This window comes from Lathyrus oleraceus, chromosome 1, assembly GCF_024323335.1.
Source record: "Lathyrus oleraceus cultivar Zhongwan6 chromosome 1, CAAS_Psat_ZW6_1.0, whole genome shotgun sequence".
Taxonomy (NCBI): Eukaryota; Viridiplantae; Streptophyta; class Magnoliopsida; order Fabales; family Fabaceae; genus Lathyrus; species Lathyrus oleraceus.
This window is the reverse complement of record NC_066579.1, coordinates 161,918,188-161,939,240: the sequence shown is the minus strand read 5'-3', so window position 1 is coordinate 161,939,240 and position 21,053 is coordinate 161,918,188. Positions and strand designations below refer to the sequence as shown.

Genomic DNA, 21,053 nt, shown 5'->3' with positions numbered 1-21,053 from the left:
TGAGTAGTTTAAGTTTCTCTTCCTTTCTTGTCGAGATAAATTTTCTTGTTATAATTAATACGATTATCTCGGAAATGACTCATCGTAATCTTCATTTTCCCCTCCTCTTTTAAAATGTTGTATCTCGAGGCTAATTATTCATGTGCATGTCATCTATATGACTCGTAATAACAAGTGTGTTTGACAAAGTTTTCAATAAACTCCTCACCTTTTTATAATCTTATTGTCATATCATCTTAGTTATTGTTTTTTATTTTATTTTTTAATAAAAAAACTGAATATTAAAATGACTGGTTATCTTTTGTAAAAAAAGAAAATTATTTGTTTATAATCAACCTTGTATGCGTAGTGGCATTGATACAGATTATTCCAAAGTCCCTTTTTCTCTCTATCTACATCCATCTTTCTCTTCATTTCCATTCCATCACACTCTTCATCACACACCATTTCCTCCCCAAAAAATGCCAGGACTAACAGCACCTTCAGATTATTCCAAAGAACCCCCTCGCCACCCTTCTCTTCAAATCAATTCCAAGGCACAACCAAACCCTCTCTTCCTTTTCTCCTTTCTCTCTTTCCTTCCTCCAAAACGCTAACTCTCATCGTCGTTTTGTTTCCTCAGGAACCTTTCAATGCAGAACCAAAACGTTCAGCGCTGATCGCATCCTACGTCACGCCTTCGGACTTCTTCTACAAGAGGAACCATGGTCCGATTCCCATTGTTGAAGACATCGATAGGTTCGTTCTTTTTCTTCTGTTGAATAGGTTAATCGATTGTTTCGTTGTTGTTGTTGTGACGTGTTTGGTGTTTGTGAATAGATACTGCGTGGTGATTTCTGGTCTTGTGGAGCATTCCAAGCAGCTCTTTATGAATGATATCAGGTTAGTTACTTAGTTTGTGATTTGTTGGGAATTTTTGAATTTGTTTAGGATTTTCTTACACGTTAGGGTTTGTTTGGATTGATTTGTTTGAACTTATCTACTAGCATAAACAGTTTTTCTGAGAATGTTTGGAAGAGCTTATAGAAAAAGCTTGTGAGTATAAGTTGTTTTTAGCTTATGTTTACAAGCTCTGTGAGACAGTTGGATGAAAACTTCTTATACGTTATAGGAAAAGAGGTTGACTTTATTTTATTATTTGTTATTGAAATAACTTATAAATAAGCACTTATATAGAGAAGCTCTTGTCCTATACGTGTTTAATTAAGTTGTTTATTGAAACAGGGACGAAATTATATTTTATTGTTTTAATTTTTTATAAGAGAAAAATGGAAGAAGAATGTCAAATTGTTTCTGGAGAGAGTGAGGGAGTGTTTGGGTAAATAACTTAATTAAGCACCTACTTGATATGTAGATATTTTACAACTTATTGTGAACAGCAGTGTCCGATAGTGGAAAGTAGCATATTGTTAAATTTCTGCTATGCAGTAGTGCTATAGCACCATAGCGGCTATTAGAAACATTTTTGTACTAAATAGCGTATGTGGAACAATAGCGGTTCAAATTCTGCTATGCTATAGCGGCTAACTAATAACATTGGTGGAGATTAAATGTCCCCGAAATTCTTGATTTGATTTGTCGATTATTTTCTTGTAGTGACAAGTGACCATGTTATTTTGATGACAGGAAGCTTCCGAAATATAATGTAACTGCCACACTGCAGGTACGTGTTCTCTTGCTAAACTTTTATTGAAGTGGAACAGTGATTGTTTTGGTGTTTTTACATTGTTCTTCGGATGACTACATCATTTTGCAAATGAATTGTTTCAGTGCGCAGGGAATCGGAGGACTGCTATGAGCAAGACTAGGACAGTGAAAGGGGTTGGATGGGATGTTTCTGCTATTGGAAATGGTAAGTGTTGTCAGTTTGATTGTTTGTTTGTTGAAGTACCCTGGGATTGAAGGAGCTTCATGATGTGTTTGGATATCTAGTAGTGAATGGAGTGTAATAGAATAAATAAAACTAAAGAAAATTACAAATTTTTTACTACGGAAAGAAAACACCAATTTTATCCTGTCTCCGAAATAGAGAAGTAAAGGGTGGAAGTGAAACAGTGGACTGTAGAAGTTTTTCAATATATTCCACTCCATTCTACCAATCTAAAGTTAGCCCAAGTTATTTTTGTTTCTTTTACCTCGAGTTTGTGTGTTTTTCTTGTGAGGGTGGGGAAGGGGGTATTTGAAAAGGAAGTCATAGACCTTTTATGCTCTGGGGTTTAAGTCAAAGTGCGAGCAAAGAAACCTGACTTGGATTTGATCTCTGGATTGTGTAGTCCTTAATAAAACTTAGACGCCCCTTGAATGCTTAGCTATAGACTACTTATAAAATAAGCACGTATCACACAAGTGTTTATGGATAAGTTATTTCTATTACAAAAAATAAAATAAAATCAAACTGTTTTATAGACTACTTATTGATATAAGCACTTCTCACATAAGTGTTTATGTATATGCTTTTTCTATCACAGAAGATAAAATAAATTCAAACTAATTTGTATAAGCTATAAGTTGTTTCTAAAAGCTCTCCCAAATAATCTCACATGTATGTACGTATGATGGTAGATAAACTCAAATAAGCTAATGTAAATAGGCTCCAAGATGTCTAATGTAGTCAGTTTCTGTATTTTTAATTACTTTTTCATTATGTTTTTATCTTTCAGCTGTTTGGGGTGGTGCTAAATTGGCCGATGTTCTTGAACTTGTTGGAATTCCAAAGTTGACAAGTGTCACTCAATTTGGTGGAAAACATGTTGAGTTTGTAAGCATTGATAGGTGTAAGGTAATTGAATAATGGCTTGTTTGTTTTATCTGGTGATCTTGAATTCCTTATCTTATTGATTCCTTTCAATATTTTAAAATATTAGGAAGAAAATGGAGGACCATATAAGGCTTCAATACCACTCAGTCAGGCTGCAAATCCTGAAGCAGATGTTCTACTTGCTTATGAAATGAATGGAGAAGTAAGTGCATTTGATTCTTGTTTGCTAATCTTTTGACAGAAATAAAACACGGTTTTTAATTTTTTTTAATCTTGTTTTTCATGAATTATTTTCTGTTTGTATCTAGGATTCATGCCACATCGGTTATTCATAGTTTTTTAGCATAGGAGAAGCAGATATTATTATTTAATTTGATAATATGATGTAAAACAAACTAGAAAGTAGCCGATGCTATGCACTTCTTTTTGCTATTAAAAAAATAATTTTATTCTATTACTTGTACTTTTAGTAATGAATAATAGCGATAATAAAAATTAGGATTAATGAATAATTATTGTAAATTTCCATTTGTGATCCAAATAGTAAACCCGTATCCATAAAAAAATGTTGGTTTAGTTAATGGATATCCAAATTTATTTTCCATCAAAAATATCTGCAGCAGCATACATCTTTTCTTAAATAAAATAGATACCTTATTGTTCTCGTGAAAATAATACTCTCCAAGCTAACACTTTATATCCGGTTGATTATTATATAGAAAATAAAAATAATTAATTATTAAATGGAAATATTTAATAGTAGCATTGTCCTACGTAATTTTCCTATGTAAATTGATACAGTACATATATAAATATAGAACAATATATATTTCTTTCTCTTTATCTTCACCACTAATATAAACTCATTTCATCACATTTTAAATGTACATTATAAAAGAGGTGATAGTATTTTCATTAATTGAAAAACATACACTTGAAGCCAAAAGGATTTTTCCAATTTACTAAGTTGGAAATGATTGATCATGTTGATATGTGAAGTGGAAACAAAATATGATATAGTTGATAGTATGATAATATTATCACCATGAAATTTGAAATACATTGATAAAAATGTAGAAACTTGAATGTTCACATCAATTACTATTAAAAAGTAATAATAATAATACACAATTAATATTAAGTAATGATATTGAGTAATGATATTTTCTTAATGAAAAAAGTAGTGTTGATATTAGAAAAGAAAAAAAAAGAATCATTGATTTATTTGTCAATCTATTTTTCATATTACAGCAAAAACAAAAATGGAGATATATTTCAATTTTATTAAAGAAAAGAAATATTCTGTGTTGATTCACTTTAAATATTCAATTTCTATTCATTTGCACCACGATCACACTAAAAACCAATTTTTCCTCTAAAACACAAATACTGAAATTTTTGTGAAAAATTCATTGAAAAACTAGTTTATTATTAAAACCGGTTATGAACTAGTTCTAAACCAGTTTGGAACCACTTCCCACTATTAAACTGGTTTTCACAACAACTGGTTTGATTTACAAACCATAACCACAAAATGGGGTTGGATCACATGATTTGGTTAACCATGCACACGCCTAATTAGGGGATAATTTGTTTAAATTTGAATTACGTATGCTGATATTAGTAAATAGTTAGGAAAAGTAAGCTTGTATAGATTCTCAGTTGAATTCAAAAAATGAGAACAGAAAAATAGATGTCATGTTAAAGTTTTTTAAGAGGTCAAACTAGTGTTGACAAATATCGGTCATGGCGGATCGTGGTGGTAGATTTTTCGACTTCTGCCATGAGCAATTCATGAATGAATGGCAGCTCAGAGTGGCAGATTTCTAGCTTTCTGTCATGGTTTGCTACCGCCTAGCTCCTTAAAGTTGGGGTGCTCCCTCATTTACTGTCACATAGCTCTTACTCTAAATACATCCGCCACCCATAACACCGGGTCAAAGTCGAACTGTTGCTTGTGAAAGGAGTTGTTTTAGGCTTCACTTGGTAATCTATATCATGCTGCATGTTAGTCTAGTGGTTTCAGCTCAGTTTATAATCTTTGCCTTTCTCTAGATTCTCAACCGGGATCACGGGTACCCATTACGTGTGATTGTTCCTGGTGTCATTGGAGCCCGGTCTGTTAAATGGCTAGAAGCTATCAATATCATTGCAGAAGAATGCCAGGTATGATATATTATGTAGTATACTTTTGAAATACCGAAAATTTCCCTTTTAGAATTCCCTAGAGCTTCATATTATTATGTATATCAGGGTTTCTTCATGCAAAAAGACTACAAAATGTTTCCACCATCAGTGAATTGGGACAATATTGATTGGTCAACCAGAAGACCTCAAATGGATTTTCCTGTTCAGGTATTTTTATTATTGTGCTCTTTCAGCTTTTCCTGAATTCAGTCGAGTTAATAGAAATCAACCAGTTTATAATATAGAGCAAGTTAAAGTGCCTATTTAATTTGTTACAAGTTTTTAAGCAGAATGAATGATGATTTGACCAAACTTTTGTAACCTATGGTTATTTGTTGTCTTGTGGCAGTGTGTTATATGTTCTTTGGAAGACGTGAGCACGGTTAAGCCTGGAAAGGTTAGTTTATGTAACGACGTCGTGTATATGATGGGCTACACTTTCGGAGTCAGCTCAACCGTACATGTTCTGTCCGTTTGGTAATTTAATGAAACTCTAATGATTGCACATATGCTGTGCAGGTAAAAATAAGCGGTTATGCAGCATCAGGTGGTGGGAGAGGCATTGAGAGAGTAGATGTGTCTGTTGATGGAGGTAAAACATGGATGGAAGCCTCAAGATTTCAAAAAAAGGACATTCACTATGTATCAGATGATGCCAACAGTGAAAAATGGGCCTGGGTGCTATTTGAGATCACAGCTGATATTCTTCACAGCACAGAGATTATTGCAAAAGCAGTATGTTACATATCTTCTCCTAATTGTCATAATTTTAGTTCTTGTGTTGTATGAAACCAACCATAAACCGGTGTATAATATGCAGGTAGATTCAGCCGGAAATGTTCAACCTGAAAAGGTTGAAGACATTTGGAACCTTAGAGGGATATTAAACACTTCATGGCATCGCGTACGAGTTCAAGCGAGCCACTCAAGCTTGTAAAATTTCTACCAACAATCCAACCTGTTCAGTGATTTTTGAAGCATCTTGCTGAACAATGACCTCTGAACCTGCATCGGCGCAAACTGTACAAAAATACTAAAAAGAATAACATAAATGAGCTTTTGAGCAAAAGGGTAGGGGTTATGAATAATCACTTAGTCAAGTTTCATTTGTGATTGTCTATGAACTATATAACTGTTTCTAGAAATTATTACTTTGATATCATAAGCATGAAGTGTTTGGCTATTGTAATTTCACGTATAGAAATAATACATTCATGTATAATCATATCATGAAGCCTAAAGGAAAAAATAATGAAGCCTAAACATATTATGAAGGCTAAAGCAAAAATATTTAAAAATAAATTTAACACAATAATATATCTATAATTAAAAAATAAAAAATATATCATTTATTCAAATGTCTAGAAATAAAAATAAAAATACTCCTTTAGTACAAACTAAAAAGGTAGAAAAATAAATTTTGTATATGATCTATTTCATTTTAATTCTTTTTGTTTCATTTTAATAATATTTGTATTATTAAAACTTATTTAAATTTTTATTTTCCTATTTAATTTCTCTACAATTAATTTCTTGTCAGGTATATATCATGTGACAGTGAATTAATTCATTTAAACTAATTTTAACAAACTTAGAGTAAATTATGACAATTAATTTTTATTAAAAATATATATATTAATTCATTTAAACTATTTTTCAATCAAAACAAATATGAATTCCTATATATTCTAATGTTATTGCAAAGATTTTTATTTGAAATTTCGCCCGAAACAATTTACCCCTTTTAAAGTGCCGATTCCTTCTAACGAAAGAATTTGTGGTTCGAGTCTTGTTGGCTAGCAAATTGGATTCCCCAAGGTGGAATTGTAACCCTAATAAATCCCTTCAGAAATCGAGTTTCCATCCCTCTACCACCTATCTATGGGTCCCTGTATATAAATAAACTGGTTAGATACAATGAATGTAATGTTCATAAGGTTATTTTATCGTCCAATCTACAATTAAGCCACACGATTATGCTGTTGTAGCGATTTACAACAAAAGTTCATTCCCAATGTTGTTTCAATGCCAGAAGTTGATTTTGCTCATTAGGGCATATTGTGTGAAATCATTAGAAGGAGACTTGTGGCTCCTAAGAAAATTTAGCGATTGTACCACAAAATTTGTTGTGTATAAGTTGGAATTGGATTTTCAAAATAGTAAGCTTATACAAATGATACAACTTGATAGTTTAGGGTAAAGGATTCAATATAGAAAATTTTACCCTATACCCCTACAATTGTACCCATACCCCTACATTAAATTTTTTTTGACCAAAATACCCTCATATAAATAGGGTATATTTACCGTTTCAAATTTTTTTTACCATTTTCGTTGAAGACTTCCGGAGAAGACAAATTTTTGGCGTTTTTGCACTGTATACCAGAACACTTAAGAGTAAGTCTTCCGGTTTGGATATTTGTACACCGGAACACTTCTCTAAAGAGTTCCGGTTTGTTGTCTTTAATGGACACTGAACCGGAAGTCTTTTAGAGAGTCTTCCGGTTTGTATACTTGTATACCGGAACACTTTCTTCAAGACTTCCGGTTTGGTTGATGTATACCGGAACTCTTTAAGAAAGTGTTCCGGAAGGCTTTTTGTTTTTTTGCTAACCGGAACTCTTTAAGAAAGTGCTCCGGTACGTTTTTTTTTTTTTTTTTTTTTTTTTAATTTTAATTATTTTATTTAACATTATTTTTGCAGTGGTTCGAAGAAGAGGTGCAGATGGCCGGATTCCAGTCCGCACGTTAGACCGGGGTGCATCTTCATCTGCAGCTGCAGCTGAGCCGACTGGATATCCAGGAGGGCCGTACGATACGTCTCTTTTGATGAAGTACGAGCATCATGTTGCTCGACATATATGGTTCGGTGAGGTAAATAAACGGGCTATATTTGAAAATGAATAATAGTTGAATATTTTATAATTTGTTTTCTAATATGTGTTTTAATTTTTTTTAGGAAAGAGGACCAAAGAAAGAGTTGAAGGTTGCCGGACATGGACTGAAGTTGACTTCTAGGGTTCCATTGGCTCTTCCACCACAGATGGAGAGTTGGGTATCTAGATCCGGTTTAGCTTCACTGCAGAGAACGAGTCTGAACAAGATAGACACAAATCTTGTCTCTGCATTTGTGGAAAGATGGCATCTAGAGACATCTTCATTTCACATGCCGTTTGGTGAAATGAGCATTACTTTAGATGATGTCGCATGTCTACTTCACTTGCCCATTAGGGGTATCTTTTGGAGTCCTCAGGATGTGACTGAAGAGCTAGCTGTTGAACTTGCTGTTGACTACCTAGGAGTGTCACAGGGTCAGGCACAGTCACATGTTCGGAGCTGCAGGGGGTCGTATTACAAGTTGGAGTGGTTATATGATATATTCGTACATCATAGGGCTGCTTCCAGCTGGGCATATGCGACTAGAGCATATCTATTGATGTTGGTGGGTTCCACCATATTTGCTGATAAGACCTTTACACTTGTAGAGGCACGATACCTCCTCCTGTTTAGGGACTTGGATGGATGTTCAGGATATAGTTGGGGAGCAGCTGCACTAGTTACCCTCTACCGATATCTTGGAGATGCGTCCATGTACAGTTGCAAACAGCTAGGTGGATATCCTACTCTCCTACAGGTATATAATTTAATTTTGTTAATTAAGTGTTGGATTCATTTTATAAAATATTGTAACTTAATTTGTTTTATTTATTATGTTTTTATTTTGTAACAGTGTTGGATTCACGAGTATTTTCCAACTGTTGGAAAAAGAGGGGAGAATTGGAATCCTGCTGGAAACTGTGGTCTTCCCCGAGCGATGAGATGGTCGTATAGACAGGGAGTCCTGAAGGTCGATGATTTACGACCTATTTTGGACGAGCTGACACCTACCGATGTCATCTGGCGACCATTTGAGGATCATAGAGCATGGCGTGTATTTGATGAGATATGTCTTTACAGGGGCTGTTTGAAGTGGGGTGAAACAGTTGTTCCATACTTGCCTGATAGATGTTTACGTCAGTTCGGGTATAGGCAGTATGTTCCATCCCCACCTCTGGATTGTATGATGGCGACGGATATTGATGTTGATTGGATCAGTTACCATCAGAGTGTTGTCGATGTGATCGGTTCATCTTCCGTGGCCACCACTCCATCTGAGGTAGTAGACGGTTATCTGGAGTGGTATTATCGTGTTTCCCATCCACGGTTGGTCCCTCCCCATCGTAACGCTCCTAGAGAGGTACCCGTTCCTGTATATGACGCCGGGCCATCTGATCCTGATTGGGCTCGTGTATCTACATTGATTCGTCGCTATCTGAGACAGGTTAATGCTGAAGAGGAAGATCCACAGTTTTCTGATTTATTTGAAGCTTTGCATATTTCTCGTTCACATTGATTATATGTGTATTAAGCTTTGAATATAATAGACATAATAATACAGTTGTTCCATACAAAGTTGACCTATCCTTGTCTATTAATTCCAACCCCAACTCTCTGCGAACCATTGACCAACCATCCTCACCATATCCATGCAATGATGCAATGACTCTAAATCCACAATTACCATCTGATTCAACATTAACTACATCTTCAATGTATGACCTAATATGATTAGGAAATTGAACAATGAATTGTGGTTGCTTCTTTGATAATTTGATCTTCTTCGAAGTCTGTGATGGTTGAGATTGCCTTTGTGAAGATTGAGATGCCTTATCAACATACTCATGATACGAAGGGTCCTTATAAACATCATAATCTGCTGGTTTTTTCCCTTTCTTCTTCACTCCTCCTTTGGTTTTTATTTTCTCAGGTGGTGGACACAATGTTGTCATTGTTGGGTATGCTAGTTCACACACCCTACTCCTTAATGCCCTTTTCCCAATAACATCTAATGACCTAAATCGTCTCCACAACTCATCCATTGCAGCCGTCATATCCACCTCTGATCCATCATCTTCACCTATCTCTAACTCAACTTCCATAGTTAGTTTCCTCCAATGAACATGAACAGCATCAATGGGTATCGGTATACCACCTACTCTGTATCTTCCTAACTCACAAGCACAAGGTAACCCATAAGATGTTCTAAGAGTACAACCACATATTTGCCTGTTAGTTCCAACATAATCAACTCTCAATAACTCTTCAGCAATACGTCTCAAAGCAGCTCGAGATACGGAACCACGCAAATAACCATAAAAGGGACTTACGTGCGCGTGCTCAACTTCATAAAAACTCTTTTGAAATGAAGCTCTAATGTTTCCCAGTTGTAACCTCAAGTTGTTATTCATGGCTTCCCAACATTTGACCATGTCACCTATACTGTTTCCTAACATCTGCTTTAACTTCCAATGAGCAGATTCAACCCTAAAAATATCAGATATAAAAAATACCATTAGATATTGAAAATATCAAATATTAAAAATATCAGATATTCAAAATAACACATAAAAAAAACATAAAAATAATATCAGATATAAAAATAACACATACAAAATTATAAGACGTACCGATTAGTCGTTGTGTTACCCAAATGTAGGACTCGATTAATCCATGCTCCAACAAATCTATGCCTATGTGGAGTCAACCATGTGTCTTTCACATAATTAATAAATCCACTATAATCAACACATGCTTGCTCAAGTTGATGCAACCGCTGACCATACTCAACCTCATCACTAGCCCAGACAACTTCCATCCATAATGTGTCTATCGTCTTTTGCAGGTCATTCACCACATGTTGTTTGCATTTGGCACCAACGTTTTTGTTAATGTGAAATCTACATAGCAAATTAATCGAGTTGGGAAACACAACTTCAATTGCTTTCATCAAAGCAAGATCTCTATCTGTCAAAATCACTTGTGGACACATGTCTTTCTTCACAAACAACTCTTTTAATTTCTCCAGTACCCAGCAAAAATTCTCTGTTTGCTCAGACTCCATATACGCAAATCCAACAGCAAAAGTCAACTCAGTCGATGTCATGCCAATAATTTCAAACAAAAGTTGTCTATATTTGTTTGTCTTGTAGGTGCTATCCATAACTAACACAATCGGAAATATATTCAACAACTTAACTGAATCAGGATGTGCCTAAAATATCTCTTTCACCACTTCCGAGTCATCCTGTTTTCTACTCCAATACACATATCCTGCATCCTCAATAAGCTTAAACAAATGTTGTATCTCACTCCTTGGACCTCTTATCTCTTTTTCTATCACACTCTTATGCTTGTATACTTGTGTAATCCGAGTGACATTCTCAGGAAACTTGTCTTGCAAGGAAAGCAAAATGTTTCTAGGTGCTACATGTCTCTTTGCCAAATCAGCGACATGTTGCTTCTCATCTGTGGTCAACCTACCAATAAACGAATGACCTTCTAATCTATCAGGTAAACCATGATTATGTAACCCACATTTTACATCAATCTTCCAACCAGATCCATCTTTCGCCGGAGTCGACCTGATTTTAAATGGACATCCACATTTCTTGGAAGCACTTTGGGTACCACTATCACTAATCTTGTGTTTCCCACCTTTATCACAACCAAATATTATTTTGTTACTTCTCCCTCTCTTCCCCGTTTCAGTATCTGAACGACTGATAATAACAGTTACTTTATTGTCGATTCCAACCTTTTTAATCCATCTGATAACCTCTTCTCGTGTACCAAATCTTTCCGTCGTCATAAACGCATCAGTAGTATCTACACATATTTTGGGAAGATTTTCCATTTCTGTAAAAAAAAAAAAAAAAAAAAACGTACCGGAAGACTTTAGGAAAGACTTCCGGAACACACATAATGCATACCGGAACTCTTTGGAGAAGAGTTCCGGTATGCAAATTTTTTTGAAATTTTTTTTATATGAACCGGAACTCTTTCCTTAAGTGTTCCGGTTTGTTTTTTTTTGTGTTCCGGAAGTCTTTCCTAAAGTCTTCCGGTTTGGAAAAATACATACCGGAAGTCTTCTCCAAAGAGTTCCGGTGCGAGGGGTGTGAAAGTGTAATTTTTGCAATTTTCAACAGAATGGTAAAAATGAAATGGTAAATTGGTTAAAACCAATTAAGGGTAAAATGAGAATTTTTAAATTTTTGTAGGGGTATGGGATTAATTGTAGGGGTACAAGGTAAAATTTTCTTCAATATATTATGCAAAGGATGATTGCGAAAAAGATACACATCATCGTCCTAGTGTACAATTTGGGGTCAGTTTGTTTTAGCTTTAAAAAAATGAATTTTTTCTTTTTATTTTTGAAAATGGATTATACAAAAATGTTTTTCAAAATATTATAAGTTTTTCTAAATTTGTTTTTTATAAATTAAAAGATTGAATTGTTCATTCTATAACATAAATATACATTATTGAAGATCAAAACATAGTCAAAATCACAATTTTTCCAAAAAATTGTATCTTAAAAATGATTTTTATGAAAAGCTATTTGAAATAGCTTCAAAATTAAGTGATTTTTTGAAAATTTAATATCCAAATTTTTTTCCGATAAAATGATAAAATACCTAAAATAACATTTTAAGAATAACTATTCAAACCAAATTTTCATTTGAAACTTTTATAAAAAGTTTCTTTGTAAAATTTTTTTACACTAAAATATGTAATACTATAAAAATCATTTTTTTTAAAAGCCAAAACAAACGGGACCTTGATATGGAAATCTATAATGTAAAAGATGGAAACTCTACTCAACATTGTCGTTCCCAACTTTGTTTCACACGAATGTCACCTTCAATCTGGGTTCTTCCACCATTTTAATGGAATTGATAGCTTCAACTTGAAGAATGTTACTGTTTTATTTTAATTAATTTTCGTCTTTTTCATTTTCATATTTGTATATTGAAATATATACAAATCGAATAGTAGGGTTTAAACCCTCGCCTACATCTGTGTAGCTAGGTATGACAACAGACGGATCAGAGATGATTTTTACCTCCGCAAATCCAAATCCGAATTCTTAAATAATCTCCGTTTCCCGTCCCAAACCAAACGGGGATGGAGAATTAAAACCAAAACCCGTCCCAAACGGGTTCAGGTATCCCGTCCCGCCATCATTCATTTAATAAAATCAATTTTTTAAATAAAAATATATAAAAAAATCAAATTATATTACAAATAATAAAATAAAGTAATCTAAAAAATTAATACAAATCAAAATATCAAAACATTGACCACTTATTTAATATTCTAAATTATCAAAAATAAATAATAATGTACATAATAAAATAAATGGGGCGGGTTTGGGGTGGGTACTAGTATCCCCATTACCCAATCCGTCCCCATATTTTATAATCGGGGAAAACCGAAATCGAAACCCAAACCCAGTCAAAGCAGGTTTTCCTCGTCAACTTCAGGGTGGGTACCCGCGGATACGGGTTATGTTGCCATGCCTATGTGTAGCTATTAAATAAGTTGAGTTAACAAAACTTTTCTCTTGTTAATAATAACAATAACACAACGAATTGATTAGTTTAAGGAATAATCTAGTGTGCCGATTTATTCCTTTAATCTACAAGATGTTTTTGAAACCAATGGTTCTGATTGGACAATGTGGCTTCAATACTTTTCTCTTGTTAATATGATTTCTCTCGGTTATATATATATATATATATATATATATATATATATATATATATATATATATATATATATATATATATATATATATATATATATATATATATATATATATATATATATATATATATATATATATATATATATATATATATATATATATACACACGCATGTCACTTCTGTTTCAATTTTTACACGTTACTCCCTCCGTTCCATAATTAGTGATCCAGTTGACCATTTCACACGGATTAAGAAAAAGAAATAAATGAAAGAGAGAAAATGTTATTTTTACTAAACTACCCTTATCATGTATTGAGAATGATGAAAGTAATATTAATTAGAGGATAAAATTGCATTGGAAATTGAAATAGATCATTCATTTTGGGATAATATTGTATTCTAAATGAGTCACTCATTGTGGAGCGGAGGGAGTATTAATTTTGACTTTTTCAAAAAATTGAATCCCATGATTGGAAATTCTCAGGATCGCGCTAAAGAGAATGAGAATGAAAGCAACCAACATGTAGAAGAGGTACCATGGATGATGGTTCATAAACCCAAAAGATCTCGCAGAGGCAAAGATATGGAGGAAAATCGATCAAAAAAAGGGGTTAGGACAAAAGTTGTTAGTTCTCCTTTACAAGTTAATGCCATTAATTCTCGAGAGACAATCAGGGGATCTCGTTTTATTGCTATTGAAGAAGATGTTCCCGAAATAGTAATAGCTAATAATGATGAATCATTTATGGTGTAACGGTTTTGGAAAAAACAAAAGGACCAATCACTGATGTGCCACAACAAAATGATAGCATGGGAATAAGTGGAAAACAACCGCATGAAATTAGACACGTGAAGAAAGAATTTGTTTCACTTAAAAAGAATAAAAAGAGGAACACAAACAAAAACCTAGTCATTGGAGCACGTGGGATAGTTATGCAAAAAGGAAGGTGGGCACTGCTGGTAAAACTAAACTCATATTAGAATGCATCATTGAAGAGAAAGGGTTGACCATATCAGTTCTAGGCTTAAACATTTGGGAGATTCCAAATGATGTGTCGGGCCTTGAGAAAATTGAGAGAAAGACGGACCTACGGGACATGAATAATCTTGATCAACTTGGCCCAAAGGCTTTAAGGGCCTAAGGGTCAAGTAAGGAGAGCAATGGAACTTTTGAACATTCTAATCCAGAGAAACCCCAAATTTCCTTTTCCTTTACTCTTGGAAAAAACGATGATGAGGAAGTGTTTGTGGACACTTGTGAGGAAATTTTTTTTGAAGATGAAGGATGTGACATGGAATTGGTCAAAGAAACTCCGGGTATTGAACTTGGAAACACCCAATAATCTAATCTTATGGTTAATCACAATCTCAATATTTTCATATGGAATTGTAGAGGAGCGGCTAATAAAGCTTTTATGCTAGTGTAAGACCCCAATTTTGTCCCTAAGATCTCTCATGGCATCATATCATAACATTGCATTGCCTCAAGGATCATTGGACACCTTGCTTCCTTCCCTGTGGGTGGGATCTTTCTTGAGAGTTGGTTCTTGATCACCAAGAATTGCTTGCATTTGTATATCATTGCCTTTCTTTTAATCACTAACCAAAAATGTACAAAAATATGTCCTCTAACATTTGTCTTGCAGCTTAAGCAGTCAATAGGTCAAGGCAATTCAAGTGAATCCTTTGTGCAAGAAATGAGGTTTCCATTGAGATGTGGATCATGGGATCATTATTTTGAGCTTATATGAGCTAGATGTTAATTGTGAAGTAAATTCCCCAGGTGATTGAAGCTCAAGTTCATTAGAACATTTTTAGGTCATCTAAGGGCCTATGCCAGTCAACTGAAAAGTCAACTGAAGGCTTTGAGTGTGGGAATTGAGTTTCTTCATCCCATTCATTTTCAAACAATGCTTATTCATCATTTCAAACATCAATGTTGAAGAATTTGAAGTCAAGTCAAAAGTTTCCCAAAATGGAAAGTGACGTGTAATTTCAACTTTCCAAAAATGGCAAGTTTTTGGTCCAACTTCAACTCAACTTTCCAACATCAAAGAAGCTTCAAATGAATTTTTGTCCAACATGAAAGTTGAAAATCTCTCTCTCCCATTTCCAAAAACTCCAAGATCATGAGCATCTGATGAATGGTTGAGGAGATATGATCAAATCATTGCCAAGTGTGCATGGAACTTCAAAAGGCCATAACTTTTGACTCATAACTCCAAATTGAGTGCTCCTTTTTGCATAATTCTTGTCATGACATGAACTTTCCAAATCATTCATCACATTGCATGAAATTTCATCATATGATCATTTGTTCTTTCATGCCCATTTTGGAGGGAAATTTGAAAATTTAAAAATGGTGTATTACATGAACTAATTTCCATTGCCATTGTATTGATAAAATGATTTTAAGTGCATTTGAGCTTACATTGGGTACTGTTCATGTATGCATTTGTCATGCACCTCCAATTTTCAAATTTTTTGCCATACACCTTATCTTGCTTAATCTCAACTAAACCATGTTTAATTTTGATTAGGAGGTGATTAGTACAGAGTATATATACATAATCCTAACAGAATTGTAGGGGATTGACCATTCTAGATCTAAAATCAACTTCACACCAAATTTTTCTCTCAATTGAAATTTCAATTTCTTCCACATAGCACCTTGATTTTATTGAAGAATCATGATCAGTGAGCTTGATTGAGTGTGGATCCAGCTTTTGTTTGAAGAATTCGAGCCATAATCCAGCACTTGAATCTCAAGAACATGAAGATGGAAGTGGTGAATTGAGCTGGATCTAGGACGTGCCAAGCTCAATTATTGCACAAAGCTTCATAACAAGTGCTCAGGAGTTGAATTGGATCATTTGAAGCCTTGAATCGTGAGTTTTCAGTAACTGCTCTTCAAGAGGTACTTTAGTAGCTTTCACTCATTGTTTGAGTTGCTTTGCTTTGCTTGTGGTTGGCATACCACTTAGGTAAATTCCTATTCTCCATGTAGTCTAGAAGACCTGCTATCTTTAGCAGGCACCTGTCTGAAGTCCTCCTTAAGAGGCCATGTCTTTGGTTGTTTAATTTTGTGCCAAGCAGCTCAAGTCCTCCTAAGTGAAGAGGCATTGGCAGATAAAAGGGATGTGCAATCCATCCCCTGCTATTCAGTTGAGTCTTTCATATTGCTCGCACTACGTGCTGATGCATTTGAATAAACACCCAAGATCATTGTATATAGAGTCAGTCATTGTGGAGTAGAGTTCCTCATTCTGGACTCCCATACCTTCTTTGAGTCAAGCTCACCCTGGCCAGGGTTAAGAGCTATGAGGTCTAACCCTCATCTCCATTTCATCTGCTCACCCTAACTCTCAATGTTAGAGGTTAAGAGCCTAACCACCCATTCCAGTATTTGGCTTGTTTGTCAAGGTCGATATGACCCCTTGACTAAAGCCCAACCTTGCTTGAGCCCATTGCTTGTGTATAGTGTGTGCTTATTTGTCCATCTGTGCATAATTGTTTGTGTGTGCCTCTGTGCATTATTTTCATCTTTGAGCATTAATTGTATATCATTTCATGATCATTGTTCATACTTTGTGACATTTTGTTTTGTCCATTGAGGAGTCCATTGTAAGTCCAGCTATTGGCATTTGTTTCTTGTGATCTGGTAGGAGTTGGAACTAAGACCATTAATTGGCATTTCATTTCCTTGGAGGCTAGTGTAAGTCCATTGATTGGCACCTGGTTTCCATGTTTTCTTTTCTTTGTGAGGCTAGTGTAAGTCCATTGATTGGCACCTGGTTTCCATGTTTTCTTTTCTTTGGGAGGCTAGTGTAAGTCCATTGATTGGCACCTGGTTTCCATGTTTTCTTTTCTTTGTGAGGCTAGGGTAAGTCCATAGATTGGCATCTGGTATCCATCTTTGTTTTGTGAGTCTGGTATAAGTCCATTGATTGGCATCTGGTTTCCATTTATTTTGGCTTTTTTTTGATACATTGTTTATCTGTTATCTGCTTTGTGTTGCCTAAATTCCGAAGGAACTTCCTTGGATCATTTCTATGATCTTGAGAAAGCAACTCCTATCCGTGGCTTTGTCCCTTAACCTTAACCCTTACCCCTTTTGTGCTTAACTTTGAACCTTGTTTTCACCCTTAACTCAAAACCAGAAAAATTTTGTGCAAACATTTTCATCTGTTTTTCAAACTAGAAACCTAGGCCTTAAGCCTCTGATTTTCAAACTTCATTTTCACAATACTTCTTCTGAATTGAATCTAATGTCAACTTTGACCATTTTTGTGAATATTCTAAGCGGTTAATTTCACTCACTCAATCGCTTTTATGGCCCTCGTCCACTTCTTGATAAGTTTTCATGCATTAGCCGTAGATTTGAATTATCTTAGTGGTTGATGTGATTCTCACCTTTTGTCCTTAGTGATTGAATTATAAGACTTCCTTGCTTATTATAGGGCATAATCCTTCACTAGCAAGTTGAAGCTGTTCTCACGTGGTGGACTTGTGGTTGTATAGGTTGAGTTTTCTCCCGTGGATAATGAAAGACCTTAGGGATTTTGTTTAAAATCAATCCACTCACTTTTTGGAAGTCTTTTAGCCGAACTACGGCGTTTTGATCCTTATCTTTATGAAAGGTACGTAGGCAATGGGTTTCATCCATTCAAACACAAAAATGATAAAATTTGTATATTCTTCTCTCGGCCTCCCAATCAATGTTTGCACAATAAATATTTTCATAAACAATCATCTGATACAACAAGTTGTGAAAAGGGTTCCCTAGGAGTACCTAGGATGCATTGGGTGCCTAACACCTTCCCTTTGCATAATTACCCCCTTACCCAGATCTCTGTACCTCTTTTATTAGTTTTCTTTGTAAAACTTCTTAGGCTTTTGTTCGCTTTCTAGCCATTCCTTTGGATAAATAGAAGTGCGGTGGCGACTCTATCTTTGTATGCTTTGCTTTTGATTTAGTCAATAAATCATAAAGTGACGAATACACCGCTACAGCTAGTTTGAAAACACTACTGGAAAGTTAATAAGCTAGACATTGTAGTTGTGTTGGTGACAAGGGTTAATCCGAAGAAACTTGAAAAATCATTCAACTTGATGGGTTTCGATGGTTATGGTTGTACTCATGTCCATGGGTACACAGAAGGAATTATTCTAGCTTGGGTTAAAAGCCAGAGTTAATATTGATATCATTGAAAACCACTTCCAGTACATGCATGCCAAAATTAACCCAGATAAAGAAGAGGATTGGTTCTTTACTCCAATCTACGCTAGTCATAGAGAAGACGCAGAAGAGGAGCTTTGGCACAAACTCTAGAGAATAGGAAATACGATGACAAATGGGTAGATGTTACATGGAGTCTTTAATGATATCTTGAACGTGGAAGAGATGAAAGGGGGTGCTTTGATCTCAATAAGAAAGTGAAACAAGTTCAAAAGCATAATTGATCATTGTGGACTCATGGACCTTGGTTTCAATGGCCACCATTTTACCCGGAGAGGACCAATCTACCATGGTTTCCAGAGAATCTATAAGTGGTTGGATAGGCCCCTGTGCAATGATTATTGGAGGATGCAATTCTTGGATGCTATTGTGAAAGTTTTGACCACGTTAAATTACTCAGATCACCATCCTCTCTTCTTATCTCTTAACGATCAGCACCCTATATAACACCCTACTTCCCGACTCAATAATTAATAAATAAAATATAATTCTATCCAAGTAGGATATCACTTCACAATCCAAGAAGTATGGATGTTACTAAATTTAATCAAAAATATAGTCCAAACAGCAGAATTAAACAAAAATATGTCATTTATAGCCTCAACAAATCATCCCCGCCAAAAGTGGTTTAATAATTACTTTAAATTAAAATATACGTAACAAAATAACATAAAGAAAACAACTTGTTCCCCGATGTTACATATCAGATCAACTCCACTAGTAGACTCGACTGATAGTAACATGAGGTACATCTCCAAATAGATACTTAATTGTCTGTACTCCGATGAAGCTCATACATAACAAACACAAAAGGGGTGAAAAATTCATTCATATAATAAATGATGTATAATAATTAAGAGAGTAGTATTTATACACACAAATCACATTCACTCACAATCATATTCTCACCATAACAAATACACAAACAAAACAGAATTACAATGCAATGAGATCTGACAACATTACACTATGCATGTGGTACCAACTCTCTGTTGGTGTAAGCCCTAGAGGCCAATACTTTTGGTACTTGTATCGAATTATTATTAATAATAAAAGGCATTTTCTTTATTATGGTTGATTAATAAAGTCCCTGGAATAGATAGTCTGTTTAATGTATTAAGTGTGACTTAATCATGAGAACACATTAAACATAAGGACACTATTCTTAAAGTATCCGTAGTCGAGCTTTAATGTGAAGTGGGATAACATTAAAGCATTAAGACTATTATGTTTGTAGATTGATGATCACATCTCATGGATCATGGATAAAGAGTTATCAAGTCTTAAACATAGGTATGAATATTAGGAGTAATATTTATACCGGATTGACCCGCTATGAGAATACTATATAGAAAGTTATGCAAAGTGTCATAAGTTATTCTCATGGTGATAATAGTGTATACCACTCTTCGACCTGAAACCACTATGGATCCTAGATGTAGAGTCGAGTGCTTTATTGCTGATCCAACGTTGTCCGTAACTGGATAACCATAAAGACAGTTGATGGGTACTCCACGAAGCATGCTGAGGGACATGAGTGTCCTAGATGGAATTTGCCAATCCTGCGTAACAGGATAAATGTCTATGGGCCCAATATTGAACTGGACAAGGGTGACACAGTCTATACCTTGTGTTCAATATAGACATAAGGGCAAAGGGGTAATTATACACATAATTATTATCACAGGAGGTTTTGTCAGATCACATGACATTTTCGTGACTTGGGTAGCAGTGATGTGTTGCTAGATACCGCTTACTGTTTATTATGTTAAATGTGTGATTTAATATAATTGCCAACGTCGCGAAAACCTATAGGGTCACACACAAAGGACGGATTGATGAGAGATAGAATTATTAAGGAACACCGTAAGGTACGGTGCACTTAAGTGGGAGACGAAATATGGTAAGGTACCAAATACTTAAGTGATTTTGGCATATTATGAGATATGGTCCAAAATGCACTTAAGTGGGCTTTTTGGCTTGAAGCCCACACAAGTGGTTCTATAAATAGAACCCCTTGGGTAGAAGCATTGTCACTCTAATTCACTCAGACAGAAATTCAAGTAGAGACTTGGAATTTTGTTTCCCTCTTTCTCTCACTCAAAGCCTTCATTCATAACAGCTAGCACTGCGATTGAAGGAATCCGTTCGTGTGGACTGAGTAGAGACGTTGTCATCGTTCAACGTTCGTGATCGCCCCGTGGATCTGTATCAAAGGTTTGATCATTATCAGAGATCTGCACCAAAGGTTTGAATCGCCACAAGAGGTAACGATTCTATCA

The 21,053-nt window shown here is 34.9% G+C and overlaps 2 protein-coding genes across 2 annotated transcripts; both read left to right on the top strand.

Annotated features, from left to right (window-relative positions):
- The first annotated feature begins 333 nt into the window (after nucleotides 1-333).
- On the top strand, nucleotides 334-6,170 carry LOC127124618 (sulfite oxidase). The gene is made up of 12 exons (XM_051054170.1): nucleotides 334-536; nucleotides 623-738; nucleotides 820-882; nucleotides 1,627-1,663; nucleotides 1,771-1,852; nucleotides 2,661-2,779; nucleotides 2,865-2,960; nucleotides 4,814-4,924; nucleotides 5,012-5,113; nucleotides 5,295-5,342; nucleotides 5,465-5,680; nucleotides 5,766-6,170. The coding sequence occupies exons 1-12, from the start codon at nucleotides 342-344 to the stop codon at nucleotides 5,880-5,882; spliced, it is 1,302 nt and encodes a 433-aa protein (XP_050910127.1). The 5' UTR covers nucleotides 334-341; the 3' UTR covers nucleotides 5,883-6,170.
- A 1,483-nt stretch (nucleotides 6,171-7,653) lies between these two features.
- Nucleotides 7,654-14,286, top strand: LOC127097185 (protein MAIN-LIKE 1). Its single transcript, XM_051035698.1, has 4 exons — nucleotides 7,654-7,819; nucleotides 7,905-8,579; nucleotides 8,676-9,233; nucleotides 14,017-14,286. Exons 1-4 carry the CDS (start codon nucleotides 7,775-7,777, stop codon nucleotides 14,284-14,286), a joined length of 1,548 nt encoding a protein of 515 aa, XP_050891655.1. The 5' UTR covers nucleotides 7,654-7,774.
- Nucleotides 14,287-21,053: the final 6,767 nt, after the last annotated feature.

Excerpts from the sequence above, each read along its gene's own strand:
- LOC127124618 (XM_051054170.1), top strand. The coding sequence starts at position 342 with ATGCGTAGTGGCATTGATACAGATTATTCCAAAGTCCCTTTTTCTCTC. Across the intron at positions 537-622 it reads CTCTTCAAATCAATTCCAAG|GAACCTTTCAATGCAGAACC; the intron begins GCACAACCAAAC and ends TTGTTTCCTCAG. Across the intron at positions 1,664-1,770 it reads ATGTAACTGCCACACTGCAG|TGCGCAGGGAATCGGAGGAC; the intron begins GTACGTGTTCTC and ends GAATTGTTTCAG.
- LOC127097185 (XM_051035698.1), top strand. The coding sequence starts at position 7,775 with ATGAAGTACGAGCATCATGTTGCTCGACATATATGGTTCGGTGAG. Across the intron at positions 7,820-7,904 it reads GACATATATGGTTCGGTGAG|GAAAGAGGACCAAAGAAAGA; the intron begins GTAAATAAACGG and ends AATTTTTTTTAG. Across the intron at positions 8,580-8,675 it reads GATATCCTACTCTCCTACAG|TGTTGGATTCACGAGTATTT; the intron begins GTATATAATTTA and ends ATTTTGTAACAG.